Here is an 18,754-nt window from a genome sequence, read left to right as displayed (position 1 = left end):
AAAAGACAACATTAAATTAATCCTTCTTCAATGTTATGACTATAAAAAAGTAGTATGTTAATCCAAGTCTTAAGTTATAGAATGACATACCTTCTGCATCCAAGAGCTTGTCAATGCCCAGTTTATCACTGGCTATGTTAAAGGCATGGTTAAGATTGTGCAGGTTGTCTTTCCCTAGCAGATGCTTGTAGTTGAAGAGGTCAGGTCTTTAAAAAAGATAAGGTAATTATTTATTTCTTTAATTTGTGAAATGGGATATGGAGGTCTTGTGAAATAGATACAACATTATAGGCCTACACATGGGATAAAAATCAAAAGAATTTTTCTTTATCAATGTTAAATGGTATATAGAGTTAAAATATTACAACTCAAAAGAAACTAAAAGCCAGTGATCTTTTAGTTTGATTTATAAGTTCATTGGAATAACGTTAATGTTCAGTTTAATTTAAAAGTTCATTGGAATAACCTTGGATTAATGTTACATTTGATTTAGAAGTTCATTGGAATAACCGTAGATTGAAGCAAGTAGCTTTTATATTTTTTAAAATACAAAAACATCAACTAACCTGCAAACATAACTTTTATTGTAACCTTAATCGAACTCTGATCTCACACTTAGAATGTTTCAGTTAATTAATTAAAAAACCAATGTAATTAAAGCCAGGTAATAATCCGTTTACCTGTAGTGGTGGATCAGGGCATTAAAAGCCAGACCATCTTTCCAACTGGATGTGAAGTTTACAATATCAACCTTTTCGTACCTGGAAAGAATCAAGGTAAATTCTTTTCAAATTCATCCGCCAAATAGAAAAATATTTCACGCGAAAATAGAAATTTAGAAGTGCAGAAAACGAATGAATATAAACGCCTAAAAATTGTAAAAACACTATAATTTTTTTTAGCCACAGCATGAAAAAACATGTGGCCACATTTGATACCACGTGGTAAACACATGATGTGCCAGGTTGGGTTCCAGTAGAGCCATAATCATGTGCCAAACACTTTAAACATGCACGGTTCATCCCGTACAGGGCCAGATGCGAGTGACCTCCCCTTAGAACTTTAAATAGCTTCAACAGAGTTACCTAACTTGTCTCGTGCCAAACTATTTCCTTCACAAAAACGACGCTACATAAGACATATAAAAATTTTATGGCTCGATTTCCCCCTTTCTCCAACATTCTTAGACTAGCTAAAGAATTCAATATGTGCCTGGCTATGGAGTCTGGGTGCTAGTCTACTGGCATGTATTTTATCTGCTAGAGCAGGTATCACATCAAGAACCTGGGAGACCACAGCAAATAGCCTGGAAGTGGTGGGAGGGGGGGGGGGGTCGACACAGCAACAATAGAGAACTCAGAGTACGGCAGATAATGGGGGACCCTATCGAATATCCTGGAAAGGGGGGGGGGGGGGTAACATCAAGAATCCGGGGGGCCTTAGTAAAATCTAAGGATCCACATCACGATCCTGTGGGACCACCGTTAGAAATAGAAGGACCGCAGAACATAGGGACCACAAAAAGAATCGAACATCTACCTATTTACCTGCGGGTAGGGTGGTGGGTGGGATGGAAACAAATTGTTTAGTTTGATAGCTTTAACATGTGGGCGGGGGACTTAGAGCATTAACACACCTACAACATGGGAAGACATTTTTTGTTGCTGTGTTGGGGCACACATCAATGGTATACAATTGGTGTGCTGTGTTCGGATACACATACTCATGTGAGAAGAGTTAACACATATATATATATATATATACACACAAGTACCCACACACTCACCCTTGTGTATAAACTTCCCCCCACACAAGTACCCACACACTCACCCTTGTGTGGAGACTTGCCCCCCCCCCCCACACACAACTACCCACACACTAACCCTTGTGTAGGAACTCCCCCTCCGACACACATGTACCCACACACACCCTTGTGTGGAGACTCCCCCCCACACACGTACCCACACACTCACCCTTGTAAAGGCACTTCCCCCACACACACGTACCCACACACTCACCCTTGTGTAGGAACTCCCGCCCCCCCCCCACACACAACTACCCACACACTCACACTTGTGTAGGAGACCCCCCACCCCACACACAAGTACCCACATACTCACCCTTGTGTAGAGAGCTGCCATACACACACACATACAAGTACCCACACACTCACCAATGTGTAGAGAGCTGCCATAAACCCCCCCACACACAACTACCCACACACTCACCCTTGTGTAGGAACTCCCGCCCCCCACACACACAACTACCCACACACTCACACTTGTGTAGGAGACCCCCCCCCCCCCACAAACACGCACCCACACACTCACCCTTGTGTAGAGAGCTGCCATACACCCCCCCACACACAACAACCCACACACTCACCCTTGTGTAGAGAGCTGCCATACACCCCCACACACACAACTACCCACACACTCACACTTGTGTAGAAAGCTGCCATACACCCCCACACACACAACTACCCACACACTCACCCTTGTGTAGAAACTCCCCCCACACCCCCACACACTCACCCTTGTGTAGAAACTCCCCCCCACACAAGTACCTACACACTCACCCTTGTGTGGAGACTCCCCCCCCCCCACAAACACGTCCCCACACACTCACCCTTGTGTAGAGAGCTGGCACCAACTTAACAACGTCCTCTCCAGGTTGGTCTGACCCAGATCTTCCATGACGTTCTTCATGACATCCTTCACCTGCAACATACACAGGTAACGGTGGTCAACATACACAGGTAACGTGAAGGTCAACATACACAGGTAACGTGATGGTCAACATACACAGGTAACGGTGGTCAACATACACAGGTAACGGTGGTCAACATACACAGGTAACGTGATGGTCAACATACACAGGTAACCTAATGGTCAACATACACAGGTAACGGTGGTCAACATACACAGGTAACGGTGGTCAACATACACAGGTAACGGTGGTCAACATACACAGGTAACGGTGGTCAACATACACAGGTAACGGTGGTCAACATACACAGGTAACGGTGGTCAACATACACAGGTAACGTGATGGTCAACATACACAGGTAACCCGGTGCTCAACATACACAGGTAACGGTGGTCAACATACTGAGGTAACGGTGGTCAACATACACAGGTAACGGTGGTCAACATACACAGGTAACGTGAAGGTCAACATACACAGGTAACGGTGGTCAACATACACAGGTAACGTGAAGGTCAACATACACAGGTAACGGTGGTCAACATACACAGGTAACGGTGGTCAACATACACCGGTAACGTAAAGGTCAACATACACAGGTAACCCGGTGGTCAACATACACAGGTAACGGTGGTCAACATACACAGGTAACGGTGGTCAACATACACCGGTAACGTGAAGGTCAACATACACAGGTAACGGTGGTCAACATACACAGGTAACGGTGGTCAACATACACAGGTAACGGTGGTCAACATACACAGGTAACCCGGTAGTCAACATACACAGGTAACCCGGTGGTCAACATACACAGGTAACGGTGGTCAACATACACAGGTAACGTGAAGGTCAACATACACAGGTAACGGTGGTCAACATACACAGGTAATGGTGGTCAACATACACCGGTAACGTGAAGGTCAACATACACAGGTAACGGTGGTCAACATACACAGGTAACGGTGGTCAACATACACAGGTAACGGTGGTCAACATACACCGGTAACGTGAAGGTCAACATACACAGGTAACGGTGGTCAACATACACAGGTAACGGTGGTCAACATACACAGGTAACGGTGGTCAACATACACAGGTAACGGTGGTCAACATACACAGGTAACGTGAAGGTCAACATACACAGGTAACGGTGGTCAACATACACAGGTAACGGTGGTCAACATACACAGGTAACGGTGGTCAACATACACAGGTAACGGTGGTCAACATACTGAGGAAAACGTGAAGGTCAACATACACAGGTAACGGTGGTCAACATACACAGGTAACGTGAAGGTCAACATACACAGGTAACGTGAAGGTCAACATACACAGGTAACGGTGGTCAACATACACAGGTAACGGTGGTCAACATACACAGGTAACGTGAAGGTCAACATACACAGGTAACGGTGGTCAACATACACAGGTAACGGTGGTCAACATACACAGGTAACGGTGGTCAACATACACAGGTAACGGTGGTCAACATACACAGGTAACGGTGGTCAACATACACAGGTAACGGTGGTCAACATACACAGGTAACGGTGGTCAACATACACAGGTAACGGTGGTCAACATACACAGGTAACGGTGGTCAACATACACAGGTAACGGTGGTCAACATACACAGGTAACGGTGGTCAACATACACAGGTAACGGTGGTCAACATACACAGGTAACGGTGGTCAACATACACAGGTAACGGTGGTCAACATACACAGGTAACGGTGGTCAACATACTGAGGAAAACGTGAAGGTCAACATACACAGGTAACGGTGGTCAACATACACAGGTAACGGTGGTCAACATACACAGGTAACGTGAAGGTCAACATACACAGGTAACGTGAAGGTCAACATACACAGGTAACGGTGGTCAACATACACAGGTAACGGTGGTCAACATACACAGGTAACGTGAAGGTCAACATACACAGGTAACGGTGGTCAACATACACAGGTAACGGTGGTCAACATACACAGGTAACGGTGGTCAACATACACAGGTAACGTGAAGGTCAACATACACAGGTAACGGTGGTCAACATACACAGGTAACGGTGGTCAACATACACAGGTAACGGTGGTCAACATACACAGGTAACGGTGGTCAACATACACCGGTAACGTGAAGGTCAACATACACAGGTAACGGTGGTCAACATACACAGGTAACGGTGGTCAACATACACAGGTAACGGTGGTCAACATACACAGGTAACGGTGGTCAACATACACAGGTAACGGTGGTCAACATACACAGGTAACGGTGGTCAACATACTGAGGTAACGGTGGTCAACATACACAGGTAACGTGAAGGTCAACATACACAGGTAACGTGAAGGTCAACATACACAGGTAACGGTGGTCAACATACACAGGTAACGGTGGTCAACATACACAGGTAACGTGAAGGTCAACATACACAGGTAACGGTGGTCAACATACACAGGTAACGGTGGTCAACATACACAGGTAACGGTGGTCAACATACACAGGTAACGGTGGTCAACATACACAGGTAACGGTGGTCAACATACACAGGTAACGGTGGTCAACATACACAGGTAACGGTGGTCAACATACACAGGTAACGGTGGTCAACATACACAGGTAACGGTGGTCAACATACTGAGGAAAACGTGAAGGTCAACATACACAGGTAACGGTGGTCAACATACACAGGTAACGGTGGTCAACATACACAGGTAACGTGAAGGTCAACATACACAGGTAACGTGAAGGTCAACATACACAGGTAACGGTGGTCAACATACACAGGTAACGGTGGTCAACATACACAGGTAACGGTGGTCAACATACACAGGTAACGGTGGTCAACATACACAGGTAACGGTGGTCAACATACACAGGTAACGGTGGTCAACATACACAGGTAACGGTGGTCAACATACACAGGTAACGGTGGTCAACATACACAGGTAACGTGGAGGTCAGCATACACAGGTAACCCGGTGGTCAACATACATCTGGACACTTGCTTGACCGACATATTTATCAATAGGTCTTCCGTTCTAATTATTTAGCGCAATTTCCTTACAGGAATTGCGATTATTAACTCGTCGTTTCTGGATGGATGGATGGATGGATGTGTGTCCGCAGCTTTAAGTCGTATCTCCTCCTCAACGAAGCAATATCGAGGACTAGTTCCAAAAGCAAATATGTTAAGCAAGTTCCAAGGATGATTGTGGGCCAAAAAAATTCCCGGGTTTCCTTCCTGGATTTCCCGGAAAAGCCAAAACAACTCGACAAAATGCAGTTTTTGGCCCATATCTTGGCAACCAGACCACTTAGCGACTTGAAACATTTACCAATCGATTCCTGCCATAATTTAGAACAATATTGCCGAAGAAAGTTTTCAAAAATATCCTTTCGTTCGGTCACAAAAAAATATTTACTACTTTTTTAAACTGAGCATCGTGTAGGCCTAGGATGATATTTTCTACTTTTTTTTTAAACTGAGCATCGTGTAGGCCTACTCGTTAAAATAAAACTATTTCTGTTGATATAGGTTAATATAGTTGTCTTTTTTTTTAGCGCAAATAACATAAGGAAATTGCGCTTAAATTGTCACTAGACTTTTTATTAACTTGTTTTTTAAATTAGAAAGGAGTTAATTTGTACATCAAGTATGAACACCACGTAAACTATTCACACTAAAGTGTGAACAAAACGTAGATATTTAACACAAATGTGCAGCTTGTGTTATAAATACAGTTGCATGAAGTACACATGTCTACTGGGATTGATTTCTATATTTATAAACTGGGGGAATATAATCTTTTGCAGAATTGGAGGGAGAGAGAGAGAGAGAGAGAGAGAGAGAGAGAGAGAGAGAGAGAGAGAGAGAGAGAGAGAGAGAATAAAAGTAAAGACAACTCAAGAAAAGACACCGGAAGTCGTCTTGTAAATAAGCCGAAGGAAGGCAGGATCGGATTTACCCAGTGCAATTTTTAGAGACAGCGATCTAATGTGGCATGATCACGTGAGACTCAAGCCTAGGTTGTACATCATCTAGTCTACTACTACATTCGCTGCTTTACCGAATGAAAAAAACATAATAAAAGAAAGAAGTCAGGTCTAGTGTATGTTTGTGTGTGTGGGGGGGGGGGGGAGGTGGGGATCTGGTTACAAATACGTAAGACCCAGGTGATATTTGACTCCTTCATTACCACCTTGTGGTAGATCAGATTTTCGGTAACACGCGATTGTAAACATGATTAAGATATTATGATTAAGTTTGCATGATTAAGGTGGTATTTTCAGGATCGTGTATTGTACGTCTGGAAATTTCCCAATAAATTCTCTTCAGCTATGTGGAAATCTGTGATGTGAAGTTGTGTGCGACTCTCTACTACCAAATATTGTTATGTGTATGTGTGTGTGTGTGTGGGGGGGGTATTTGATTTAGGGAAGGTTTTGGGGGAATGTATGGTACAATGTTAGAGGGATGATCAGTTTTATGAATGGAGTGAATTCTTCATTCAACATGTTAGAAGATTTATTTTTGCAATGGCTATCTTTTTTGTTCACTAAGTTAGCAGGTAGATCAAATGTCACAACTAAAGTGTAGATCAAATGTCACAACTAAAGTGTAGATCAAATGTCACAACTAAAGTGTAGATCAAATGTCACAACTAAAGTGTAGATCAAATGTCACACTTTAAAGTGTAGATCAAATGTCACAACTAAAGTGTAGATCAAATGTCACAACTAAAGTGTAGATCAAATGTCACACTTTAAAGTGTAGATCAAATGTCACAACTAAAAGTGTAGATCAAATGTCACAACTAAAGTGACATCAAATGTCATCCACCCACCTGCCAGTGTAAAATGATACTCCACACAAGTCCCAATGTCAACTTTGGGTTGCCGTCTGCTATATCATTGCTGCTGATGTTGACAAGCTTGATCTGAAATTTTAAAAATTAATTCATTAATTAATTTAAAAAATCAATTAATTAATTTCAAATGTTAGCTAATTTAACATCCATTTTTGGTTTACTACAGTTACACATTACAACAATAGCAAGGTGTGGAGCGAACTGGTCGATCAGTTAGCGCCGTCACATATCGACCGGTACAACATTAAACATACGGGGTTCGAACCCAGCTTAGCGGTCATGTCAAGTCACTGACAGCCAGCTCGTGTAGGTGTGAAGCAACTTCCAATGGTCCACCCTCTACCAAACATTTCACACAGTATATTAAAGACAGACCAAACACACCCCCCAACTGTTTATATTCAAACAACTGTCATGTATTAAAGACACACACACACGGTCTGTATTCACACACATTTGGACGAACGAATGCATCAAACCACACACTCGCTACACACATGTACACACCACTAGAGGCAAACAACTAGCCACTAAAATACAAAGGTTATCAAGAAAATTATTTATATTCGAGAATAACCACACGGACTGGAGCAAAAAACCTAAATATATCCTACGACAGTATCCACACAGCTGTCAGTGTACGAAAAGCAGGTTGTTATCCAGTGTACGAAAAGCAGGTTGTTATCCAGTGTACGAAAAGCAGGTTGTTATCCAGTGTACGAAAAGCAGGTTGTTATCCAGTGTACGAAAAGCAGGTTGTTATCCAATGTACGAAAAGCAGGCTGTTATCCAGTGTACGAAAACCAGATGGTTGCTATCCATCACCAAAATCATTTAGGTTGTTATCCATTCTTGTGCTATCATTAGGTTGTTATAATATCCAGTGTAAGAAAATCAGTTGGGTTGTAATCCAGTCTTAGGAAACCATTAGATTATTATCCAGCCTTAGAATAGCACAACAGCCGAGCACTAGATGTAATGTTATCCAGCCCTAGAATAGCACAACAGCATAGCACTAGATGGATTGTTATCCAGCCTTAGAGTAGCACAACAGCATAGCACTAGATGGATTGTTATCCAGCCTTAGAATAGCACAAAAGCATAGCACTAGATGTAATGTTATCCAGCCCTAGAATAGCACAACAGCATAGCACTAGATGGATTGTTATCCAGCCTTAGAGTAGCACAACAGCATAGCACTACATGGATTGTTATCCAGCCTTAGAATAGCACAACAGCATAGCACTAGTTGGATTGTTATCCAGCCTTAGAATAGCACAATAGCATAGCACTAGATGGATTGTTATCCAGCCTTACAATAGCACAACAGCGGAGCACTAGATGGATTGTTATCCAGCCTTAAAATAGCACAGCCGAGCGCTATATGGATTGTTATCCAGCCTTAGAATAGCACAACATCCGAGCACTAGAATGATTGTTATCCAGCCTTAGAATACCACAACAGCCGAGCACTAGATGGATTGTTATCCAGCCTTAGAATAACACAACAGCCGAGCCCTAGATGAAATGTCTCACCCAGCTAACCACCAACATGACAGGATTTGAACCAGACAACCTGCTCAAACGTTAAGACGTTGTCGACACAACCACCTGACTCGTTTTCATAAACCACACACACACACCAGGCTAAACAGACACTTGTATCATAAGGATAAATACCCACTTGTATCATGAGGATAAGTATCCTCTTGTATTATGAGGATAACTATCCTTTTGTATCATGAGGATAACTATCCTCTTGTATCATTAGGTTGAACGACTTCTATCATGGCTTACGTAACACCTGTATATATGGGTTAAACAACTTGTATCTTCGTGCGAACCTCTTGTATAATAAGGCTAACCATCCAATTGTATAAAAACGTTACACCCATTGTATCCTGATGTTATAAGGCTAACCAAGCACTTGTATCACACCAACCAACTACCTGTATCACGAGACCAACTACCTGTATCACGAGACCAACTACCTGTATCATGAGACCAACTACCTGTATCACACCAACCAACTACCTTTATCACGAGACCAACTACCTGTATCAAACCAACCAACTACCTGTATCATGAGATCAACTACCTGTATCATGAGACCAACTACCTGTATCATGAGACCAACTACCTGTATCACAATACCAACTACCTGTATCACACCAACCAACTACCTGTATCACGAGACCAACTACCTGTATCCCTACTTAACCCGCTCACTACACCTACATTCTAGCCCATGTCCTACTTAACTTTTGACCTAATTCTGCACCATCACAGCGTGAAACAAAATCTGTTGTCTCAAGTTTGTAAATATTGTACCCACTTGATCTACCCATCTCCCAGAGTTCACTAGGCAGGTAACACCCACACAAACAAACCTGTACCTGCCCATTCTAGCTTTACCTACCCAACACTACCTGTATCTGAATAGTCTGGCTGTAAGTACTCAACACTATCTGCCTAACTCTAATTTTACCTGCCCAACACTACCTGTACCGACCCAACGCTACCTTTACCGACCCAACACTACCTGTACCGACCCAACACTACCTGTACCGACCCAACACTACCTGTACCGACCCAACACTACCTTTACCGACCCAACACTACCTGTACCGACCCAACACTACCTGTACCGACCCAACACTACCAGTACCGACCCAACACTACCTTTACCGACCCAACACTACCTATACCGACCCAACACTACCTCTACCGACCCAACACTACCTGTACTGACCCAACACTACCTGTACCGAGTACCGACCCAACACTACCTTTACCGACCCAACACTACCTCTACCGACCCAACACTACATGTACCGACCCAACACTACCTTTACCGACCCAACACTACCTGTACCAACCCAACACTACCTGTACCGACCCAACACTACCTGTACCGAGTACCGACCCAACACTACCTGTACCAACCCAACACTAACTGTACCGACCCAACACTACCTTTACCGACCCAACACTACCTGTACCGAGTACCAACCCAACACTACCTGTACCGACCCAACACTACCTGTACCGACCCAACACTACCTTCACCGACCCAACACTACCTGTACCGACCCAACACTACCTGTACCGACCCAACACTACCTTTACCGACCCAACACTACCTGTACCGAGTACCAACCTAACACTACATGTACCGACCCAACACTACCTGTACTGACCCAACACTACCTGTACCGAGTACCGACCCAACACTACCTTTACCGACCCAACACTACCTTTACCGACCCAACACTACCTGTACCGACCCAACACTACCTGTACCGACCCAACACTACCTTTACTGACCCAACACTACCTTTACCGACCCAACACTACCTGTACCGAGTACCAACCTAACACTACATGTACCGACCCAACACTACCTGTACTGACCCAACACTACCTGTACCGAGTACCGACCCAACACTACCTTTACCGACCCAACACTACCTTTACCGACCCAACACTACCGTTACCGACCCAACACTACCTGTACCGACCCAACACTACCTCTACCGACCCAACACTACCTTTACCGACCCAACACTACCTTTACCGACCCAACACTAACTGTACCGACCCAACACTATCTTTACCGACCCAACACTAACTGTACCGAGTACCAACCCAACACTACCTGTACCGACCCAACACTACCTTTACCGACCCAACACTACCTGTACCGAGTACCAACCCAACACTACCTGTACCGACCCAACACTACCTTTACCGACCCAACACTACCTGTACCGACCCAACACTACCTTTACCAACCCAACACTACCTGTACCAACCCAACACTACCTGTACCGACCCAACACTACCTGTACCGACCCAACACTACCTGTACCGACCCAACACTACCTGTACCGACCCAACACTACCTGTACCGACCCAACACTACCAGTACCGACCCAACACTACCTGTACCGACCCAACACTACCTGTACCGACCCAACACTAACTGTACCGACCCAACACTACCTTTACCGACCCAACACTACCTTCACCGACCCAACACTACCTGTACCGACCCAACACTACCTGTACCGACCCAACACTACCAGTACCGACCCAACACTACCTGTACCGACCCAACACTACCTGTACCGACCCAACACTACCTGTACTGACCCAACACTACCTTCACCGACCCAACACTACCTGTACCGACCCAACACTACCTGTACTGACCCAACACTACCTGTACCGAGTACCGACCCAACACTACCTGTACCGACCCAACACTACCTTTACCGACCCAACACTACCTTTACCGAGTACCGACCCAACACTACCTGTACCGACCCAACACTACCTGTACCGAGTACCGACCCAACACTACCTGTACCGACCCAACACTACCTTTACCGACCCAACACTACCTTTACCGAGTACCGACCCAACACTACCTGTACCGACCCAACACTACCTGTACCGACCCAACACTACCTTTACCGACCCAACACTACCTGTACCGACCCAACACTACCTCTACCGACCCAACACTACCTTTACCGACCCAACACTACCTTTACCGACCCAACACTAACTGTACCGACCCAACACTACCTTTACCGACCCAACACTACCTGTACCGAGTACCAACCCAACACTACCTGTACCGACCCAACACTACCTTTACCGACCCAACACTACCTGTACCGACCCAACACTACCTGTACCGACCCAACACTACCTGTACCGACCCAACACTACCTGTACCGACCCAACACTACCTTTACCGACCCAACACTACCTGTACCGACCCAACACTACCTGTACCGACCCAACACTACCTGTACCGACCCAACACTACCTGTACCGACCCAACACTACCTTTACCGACCCAACACTACCTTCACCGACCCAACACTACCTGTACCGACCCAACACTACCTGTACCGACCCAACACTACCTTTACCGACCCAACACTACCTGTACCGAGTACCAACCTAACACTACATGTACCGACCCAACACTACCTGTACTGACCCAACACTACCTGTACCGAGTACCGACCCAACACTACCTTTACCGACCCAACACTACCTTTACCGACCCAACACTACCTGTACCGACCCAACACTACCTCTACCGACCCAACACTACATGTACCGACCCAACACTACCTGTACCGACCCAACACTACCTGTACAGACTCCACTACCTTAACTGCCTCAATACGACTAGTCCTTGCCCCAACATATCATCAATACTCCCAAATTCGACACAATATTGTTGAAAAATGCACGTGTGAAAACAATACACCACCCCCCCCCCATAATCTTATAGTGTATGTTACAAATCTAGCTGCGGGTACTCACTTAACATATAGAGACCCTAATATGTGTGTCTAGAACGAGATATCCACCAATGGAACTAGTCTAGAGGTCTAGAACGAGATATCCACCAATGGAACTAGAGTTCTTAAACGAGATATCCACAACATAAACTAGTCTAGAGGTCTAGAACGAGATATCCACATGAACTAGATGTCTAGAAAGAGATATCCACCACATGAACTAGTCTAGAGGTCTAGAACGAGATATCCACCACATGAACTAGTCTAGAAGTCTAGAACGAGATATCCACCAATGGAACTAGAGTTCTTAAACGAGATATCCACAACATAAACTAGTCTAGAGGTCTAGAACGAGATATCCACATGAACTAGATGTCTAGAAAGAGATATCCACCACATGAACTAGTCTAGAGGTCTAGAACGAGATATCCAACACATGAACTAGTCTAGAGGTTTAGAACGAGAGATCCACATGAACTAGAGTTCTAGAACGAGATACCCACCACATCAACTAGAGTTCTAGAACGAGATATCCACCACACAAACTAAAGGTCTAGAACGAGATATCCACCACATGAACTAGTCTAGAGTTCTAGAACGAGATATCCACCACATGAACTAGAGGTCTAGAACAAGATATTTACCACATGAACTAGAGGTCTAGAACGAGATATTGCCACATGAAGTAGTCTAGAAAATCTAGAACAGAATTCATCCCACAAGAACGAGGTGTCTGAATGTTCTGGAACCCAAGTCTGACAATGTTTATTTCTCCAGCATAAGACACGCCTAGCTAAAATACAAAATCTTTTACCTGACAATTTTTGTTTAGCTTAAACAAAAATTCACAGAACTTTTTTTTTAAACAAGTAAATGAAAGCCATTAAAAGTGAAATTCCATTTTGCAGACGATACATCAAATATTCCTTTGACTCTTAGACGCCATGTTCTTTTCACCTCCCCCCCCCCCCCACCCCTGTATTGACATAAAAATTATCGTCGGTATCTATTAGAGCATGCCAGGCTACATTCTTCTAAAGCAATCAATGCATTCTGTTTTGTGTCTTTATCTGACTGGTTATCTTCTGTCTGACTGACAGACGGCTAGGTTTTTCTGACACCCTGCAATGTCTGACTGACACCAGGGTATGTCTAACTGACAGACACACGCATATGTCTGACAGACAGACACCGGGCTATGTCTGACAGACAGACAACCACCTATGTCTGACCGACAGACATCCAGCTATGTCTGACTGACAGACACCCACCTATGTCTGACCGACAAACACATTGTTTACCTATCATCCAGCAGGTAAGACGACAGGTGTTGTTGAGTTAACGGCTAAGTTTTCACAGCCTCATAGAGGGGTTGTTTGGTGTAGGAGGTGGGAGTGGTTATGTGCGGGTGTGGGGTTGTGTGAGGGTGTGGGATTATGTGATGATGTGGGGTTATGTGTGGGGTTATGTGTGGGGTTATGTGTGGGGTTATGTGTGGGGTTATGTGAGGGGTTATGTGTGGGCGTGGGTTATGCGAGGGTGTGGGGTTATGTGTGGGGTTATGTGAGGGTGTGGGGTTATGTGAGGGTGTGGGGTTGTGTGAGGGTGTGGGATTATGTGATGATGTGGGGTTATGTGTGGGGTTATGTGTGGGGTTATGTGTGGGGTTATGTGTGGGCGTGGGTTATGTGAGGGTGTGGGATTATGTGAGGGTGTGGGGTTATGTGTGGGCGTGGGGTTATGTGTGAGTGTGGGGTTATGTGTGGGGTTATGTGAGGGTGTGGGGTTGTGTGAGGGTATGGGATTATGTGAGGGTGTGGGGTTATGTGTGGGGTTATGTGAGGGTGTGGGGTTATGTGAGGGTGTGGGATTATGTGAGGGTGTGGGGTTATGTGAGGGGTTATGTGTGGGGTTATGTGTGGGGTTATGTGTGGGTGTGGGGTTATGTGTGGGGTTATGTGAGGGTGTGGGGTTATGTGTGGGGTTATGTGTGGGTGTGGGGTTATGTGTGGGGTTATGTGTGGGGTTATGTGAGGGTGTGGGGTTATGTGTGGGGTTATGTGTGGGTGTGGGGTTATGTGTGGGGTTATGTGATGGTGTGGGGTTATGTGAGGGGTTATGTGTGGGGTTATGTGAGGGTGTGGGGTTATGTGAGGGGTTATGTGTGGGGTTATGTGTGGGGTTATGTGAGAGTGTGGGATTATGTGAGGGTGTGGGGTTATGTGAGGGTGTGGGGTTATGTGAGGGTGTGGGGTTATGTGTGGGGTTATGTGTGGGGTTATGTGTGGGTGTGGGGTTATGTGTGGGGTTATGTGTGGGTGTGGGGTTATGTGTGGGGTTATGTGTGGGATTATGTGAGGGTGTGGGGTTATGTGTGGGGTTATGTGTGGGTGTGGGGTTATGTGTGGGCGTGGGGTTATGTGTGGGTGTGGGGTTATGTGTGGGGTTATGTGTGGGGTTATGTGTGGGTGTGGGGTTATGTGTGGGATTATGTGTGGGTGTGGGGTTATGTGTGGGGTTATGTGTGGGTGTGGGGTTATGTGTGGGCGTGGGGTTATGTGTGGGTGTGGGGTTATGTGTGGGGTTATGTGTGGGGTTATGTGTGGGGTTATGTGTGGGGTTATGTGTGGGGTTATGTGTGGGGTTATGTGTGGGGTTATGTGTGGGTGTGGGGTTATGTGTGGGGTTATGTGTGGGGTTATGTGTGGGCGTGGGGTTATGTGTGGGTGTGACAATATGGGAATGTGTGACGTTATTTGAATGTGTGACTTTATTTGAATGTGTGACGTTATGTGAATGTGTGATTTTATTTGAATGTGTGACGTTATGTGAATGTGTGACGTTATGTGAATGTGTGACGATATTTGAATGTGTGACGTTTTGTGAATGTGTGACGTTATGTGAATGTGGTGTTTTGTTTGTGACGTTATTTGAATGTGTGACGTTATGTAAATGTGTGGTGTTTTGTTTGTGACGTTATGTGGATGTGTGACGTTATGTGAATGTGTGACGTTATGTGTGTGACGTTACTGTTCGACACTATATCGATGTTGAAATGGATGATGTAGTGTTTTGTAAGTGAATTAAGAGCTTATTTTACCTTTTTAAATTGGATTTCGGTTATGCTTAAAATGTGCACCATATTCTATCCTAGTTCAACGGATGTGGCTGTCCCTAACCCTAACCAAATAGATCTGGTCATGTTTAGTAAAACGAAGACAATATCAAGACCGTCAAGAAATGATCCAAAAACACCCCCCACCCCTCACCCTACTGATGTCTGCCAAAATAAACTCGCGTGACACGCACCGATGTGGCCTTGACCTGAGTGAGCACGACTGTATGAAGACAAAAAGTACCACGGTATTTATTTCAATCCTAACCCAAAAAAAATCCCACCCTATAAACTCCCACCCCATAAATCCCACCACTAATTAGGTCTCGTCTGTTTGTAAATAAACACATTGTTCACGAAGATCGGGAATCCCCGGAATTTTAGAAAAAAAAAATATTTTCCAGAAATCTGATCGGCCCTAGTTAAGGAACTTTCCTTTGTACGACGTCACATTATTAGGCGGTGTCTACAGAATAAATGTACCCGAAAAAAACATCACGTCAGATATCCTACACCTATTCAACGGGCACCCACCATCAACAAATTCTTTCATGCTCTCACCATGACGTCATGGTTGAACAACACACCTATGAGTTTCGCAACGTGACGTCCCGTACTTCAGCAGACGACCGCTGTAGTGTAAGCCACGCGATCGTTATCGCGCCATAATAACACTCGTATTTCTACTCTCATCTACTCAATTATCGTTTTAAAGCAAAAAAAAATAAAAAACCACTATCGGGATTTATGACAAAAGTTTGATAAATCTATTTTTATCAAATAATATTTCCTCTCACATAGAGTGAGTGAAGTAAATATCTTTGAAAACCTAACTGGTAGTAATAAGGCGTGGCACTGTCCATTTACCGAAAAATAAAATTCAAAACATTCTAAAATGACCATTTTAAATTTACGATAGTCCCTATAAATCAATTTTTAAATAGTGCATAAAAAGTGTGAATACCAATACAACGCGAATATAATGCACCAGTTTGTATAAAATCAAGATGGTATTTTCAAATATGACGTCAGCATGCATGACGTCATCACATGCTTAAAAAAAAGTGTATTCTAGTCCATGAATGAATCCTATCTACCGACCACGTCTATATATTGATATTAATATATTGCATTATGTTATAGCCTACACCACAATCACACCGATTCACGGATTATCAAAAAACTTACGCAGTTCTTTTAAATCCGAAAACAAAAATCCAAAAAAAAGAAAGTTGCATAACGAAAGAAAACAAGCTCCTGGATCTAAGACCAGCACCGTCTGTAGACGCTTACATCACAATAGACGGCTCTCTGTACAAGACGCGGGCTAAAGGGGAGGAAATGGATCCCATATCCTGCTCGTGGGAGAAGGTTCCAATCGGTTGAACTGCATGTTGTGGAGTTACCTCCCCTATCATAGACGGATAACGAAAACATGCCACTAGGTTTACAAACCTCATCTTCAGGTAGGAAACAAAGATTTCCTTACTGCTGCTGTACCTCAAAGTTGTTTTTTTAAATCTACAACTTTCATTATTTCATATTTAAATATTGACTTGGGTAAATTTTTATTTTATGTTCTATCAAGGTGTAACACAGCAGGTATCTACTGAAGTATCTACCCAGGTATCTACCCAGGTATCTAGTCAGGTATCTACTCACACCTGCAAAGAAGGTACTTTTCCCACGGCTGATTTCTCGCTTTTCATCTTTAGGAGGAACAAAACAACAACAACAACAACAACAACAGCAACAACAGCAACAACAACAACAACCGAGAAGTGAACAAACTCATTCACAGCTGAACCTTTGTTAGATGCATCATGTCTTTAAGAGCTTTGTGATAAACGTCAAGGTTTCGTGTGTTCAACTGAACACAAAGCAGCAACTGAACACAAAGCAGCAACTGAACACAAAGCAGCAACTGAACACAAAGCAGCAACTGAACACAAAGCAGTTGAACAGCTTGTGTTTACAGCCAGCAACAAAAATGTTTTACGCTAGAAAAGTTAAGACAACAAAAGAATGTTCAACATCTTCAAGAGATAAACCTTTGGATAATCCTTTAGTGTCTTATCTCCACGTGACCGCCCAAACCGATTACGTCACGTTTATCTGACGCGTTACTATGGCAACTGATTTGAATTTGACGCTAAATGAACGTACGCTTGTAGATGTGGAAAATAGATGCCGTTAGAGATAAAAACAACAGAGGCTCTCAAACTTTGGCATACGGTACCCGTGAGATATGGCACATTTTACATTTCAATTGGGTCATATAAATATACACTAGGGTTGAGCATAACGAACATCATAAATACAAAATGGATGATAGAATAATAACACCCCACATCGTACAAGCGATCAAGAACTACCCACCAACCAAACACCCCACCCACCAACACCCACAACCAACAACACCCACAATCAACAATATACCCCACCAACACCCACAACCAAACACCCCACCCACCAATACCCACAATCAACAAAACACCCCACCAACACCCACAATCAACAAAACACCCCACCAACACCCACAACCAAACACCCCACCCACCAATACCCACAATCAACAAAACACCCCACCAACACCCACAATCAACAAAACACCCCACCAACACCCACAATCAACAAAACACCCCACCAACACACACAATCAACAAAACACCCCACCAACACCCACAATCAACAAAACACCCCACCAACACACACAATCAACAAAACACCCCA

General features: G+C 44.2%; 1 protein-coding gene across 16 annotated transcripts in view; it reads right to left on the bottom strand.

Moving 5' to 3' along the window:
* LOC131941899 (dystrophin) overlaps window positions 1-18,754 on the bottom strand; it is a 301,691-nt gene that overhangs the window by 210,187 nt on the left and 72,750 nt on the right. For 15 of the 16 annotated variants that reach the window (XM_059301490.1, XM_059301480.1, XM_059301481.1 and 12 more), the window contains 4 exons: window positions 7,556-7,648; window positions 2,629-2,720; window positions 681-761; window positions 91-206 (listed from right to left, as the gene is read on the bottom strand). In XM_059301490.1, the coding sequence (XP_059157473.1) occupies window positions 91-206; window positions 681-761; window positions 2,629-2,720; window positions 7,556-7,648 (382 nt within the window). Of the gene's footprint in view, window positions 1-90; window positions 207-680; window positions 762-2,628; window positions 2,721-7,555; window positions 7,649-17,209; window positions 17,285-18,754 lie in introns of those variants that run through there. The other variant, XM_059301495.1, reaches the window with a different exon arrangement.

This window comes from Physella acuta, unplaced genomic scaffold, assembly GCF_028476545.2.
Source record: "Physella acuta isolate Inbredline_101_S28 unplaced genomic scaffold, ASM2847654v3 ptg000376l, whole genome shotgun sequence".
Taxonomy (NCBI): Eukaryota; Metazoa; Mollusca; class Gastropoda; family Physidae; genus Physella; species Physella acuta.
Note: the sequence above shows the minus strand (reverse complement) of the source record. Positions and strands in the feature narration are given on the sequence as shown.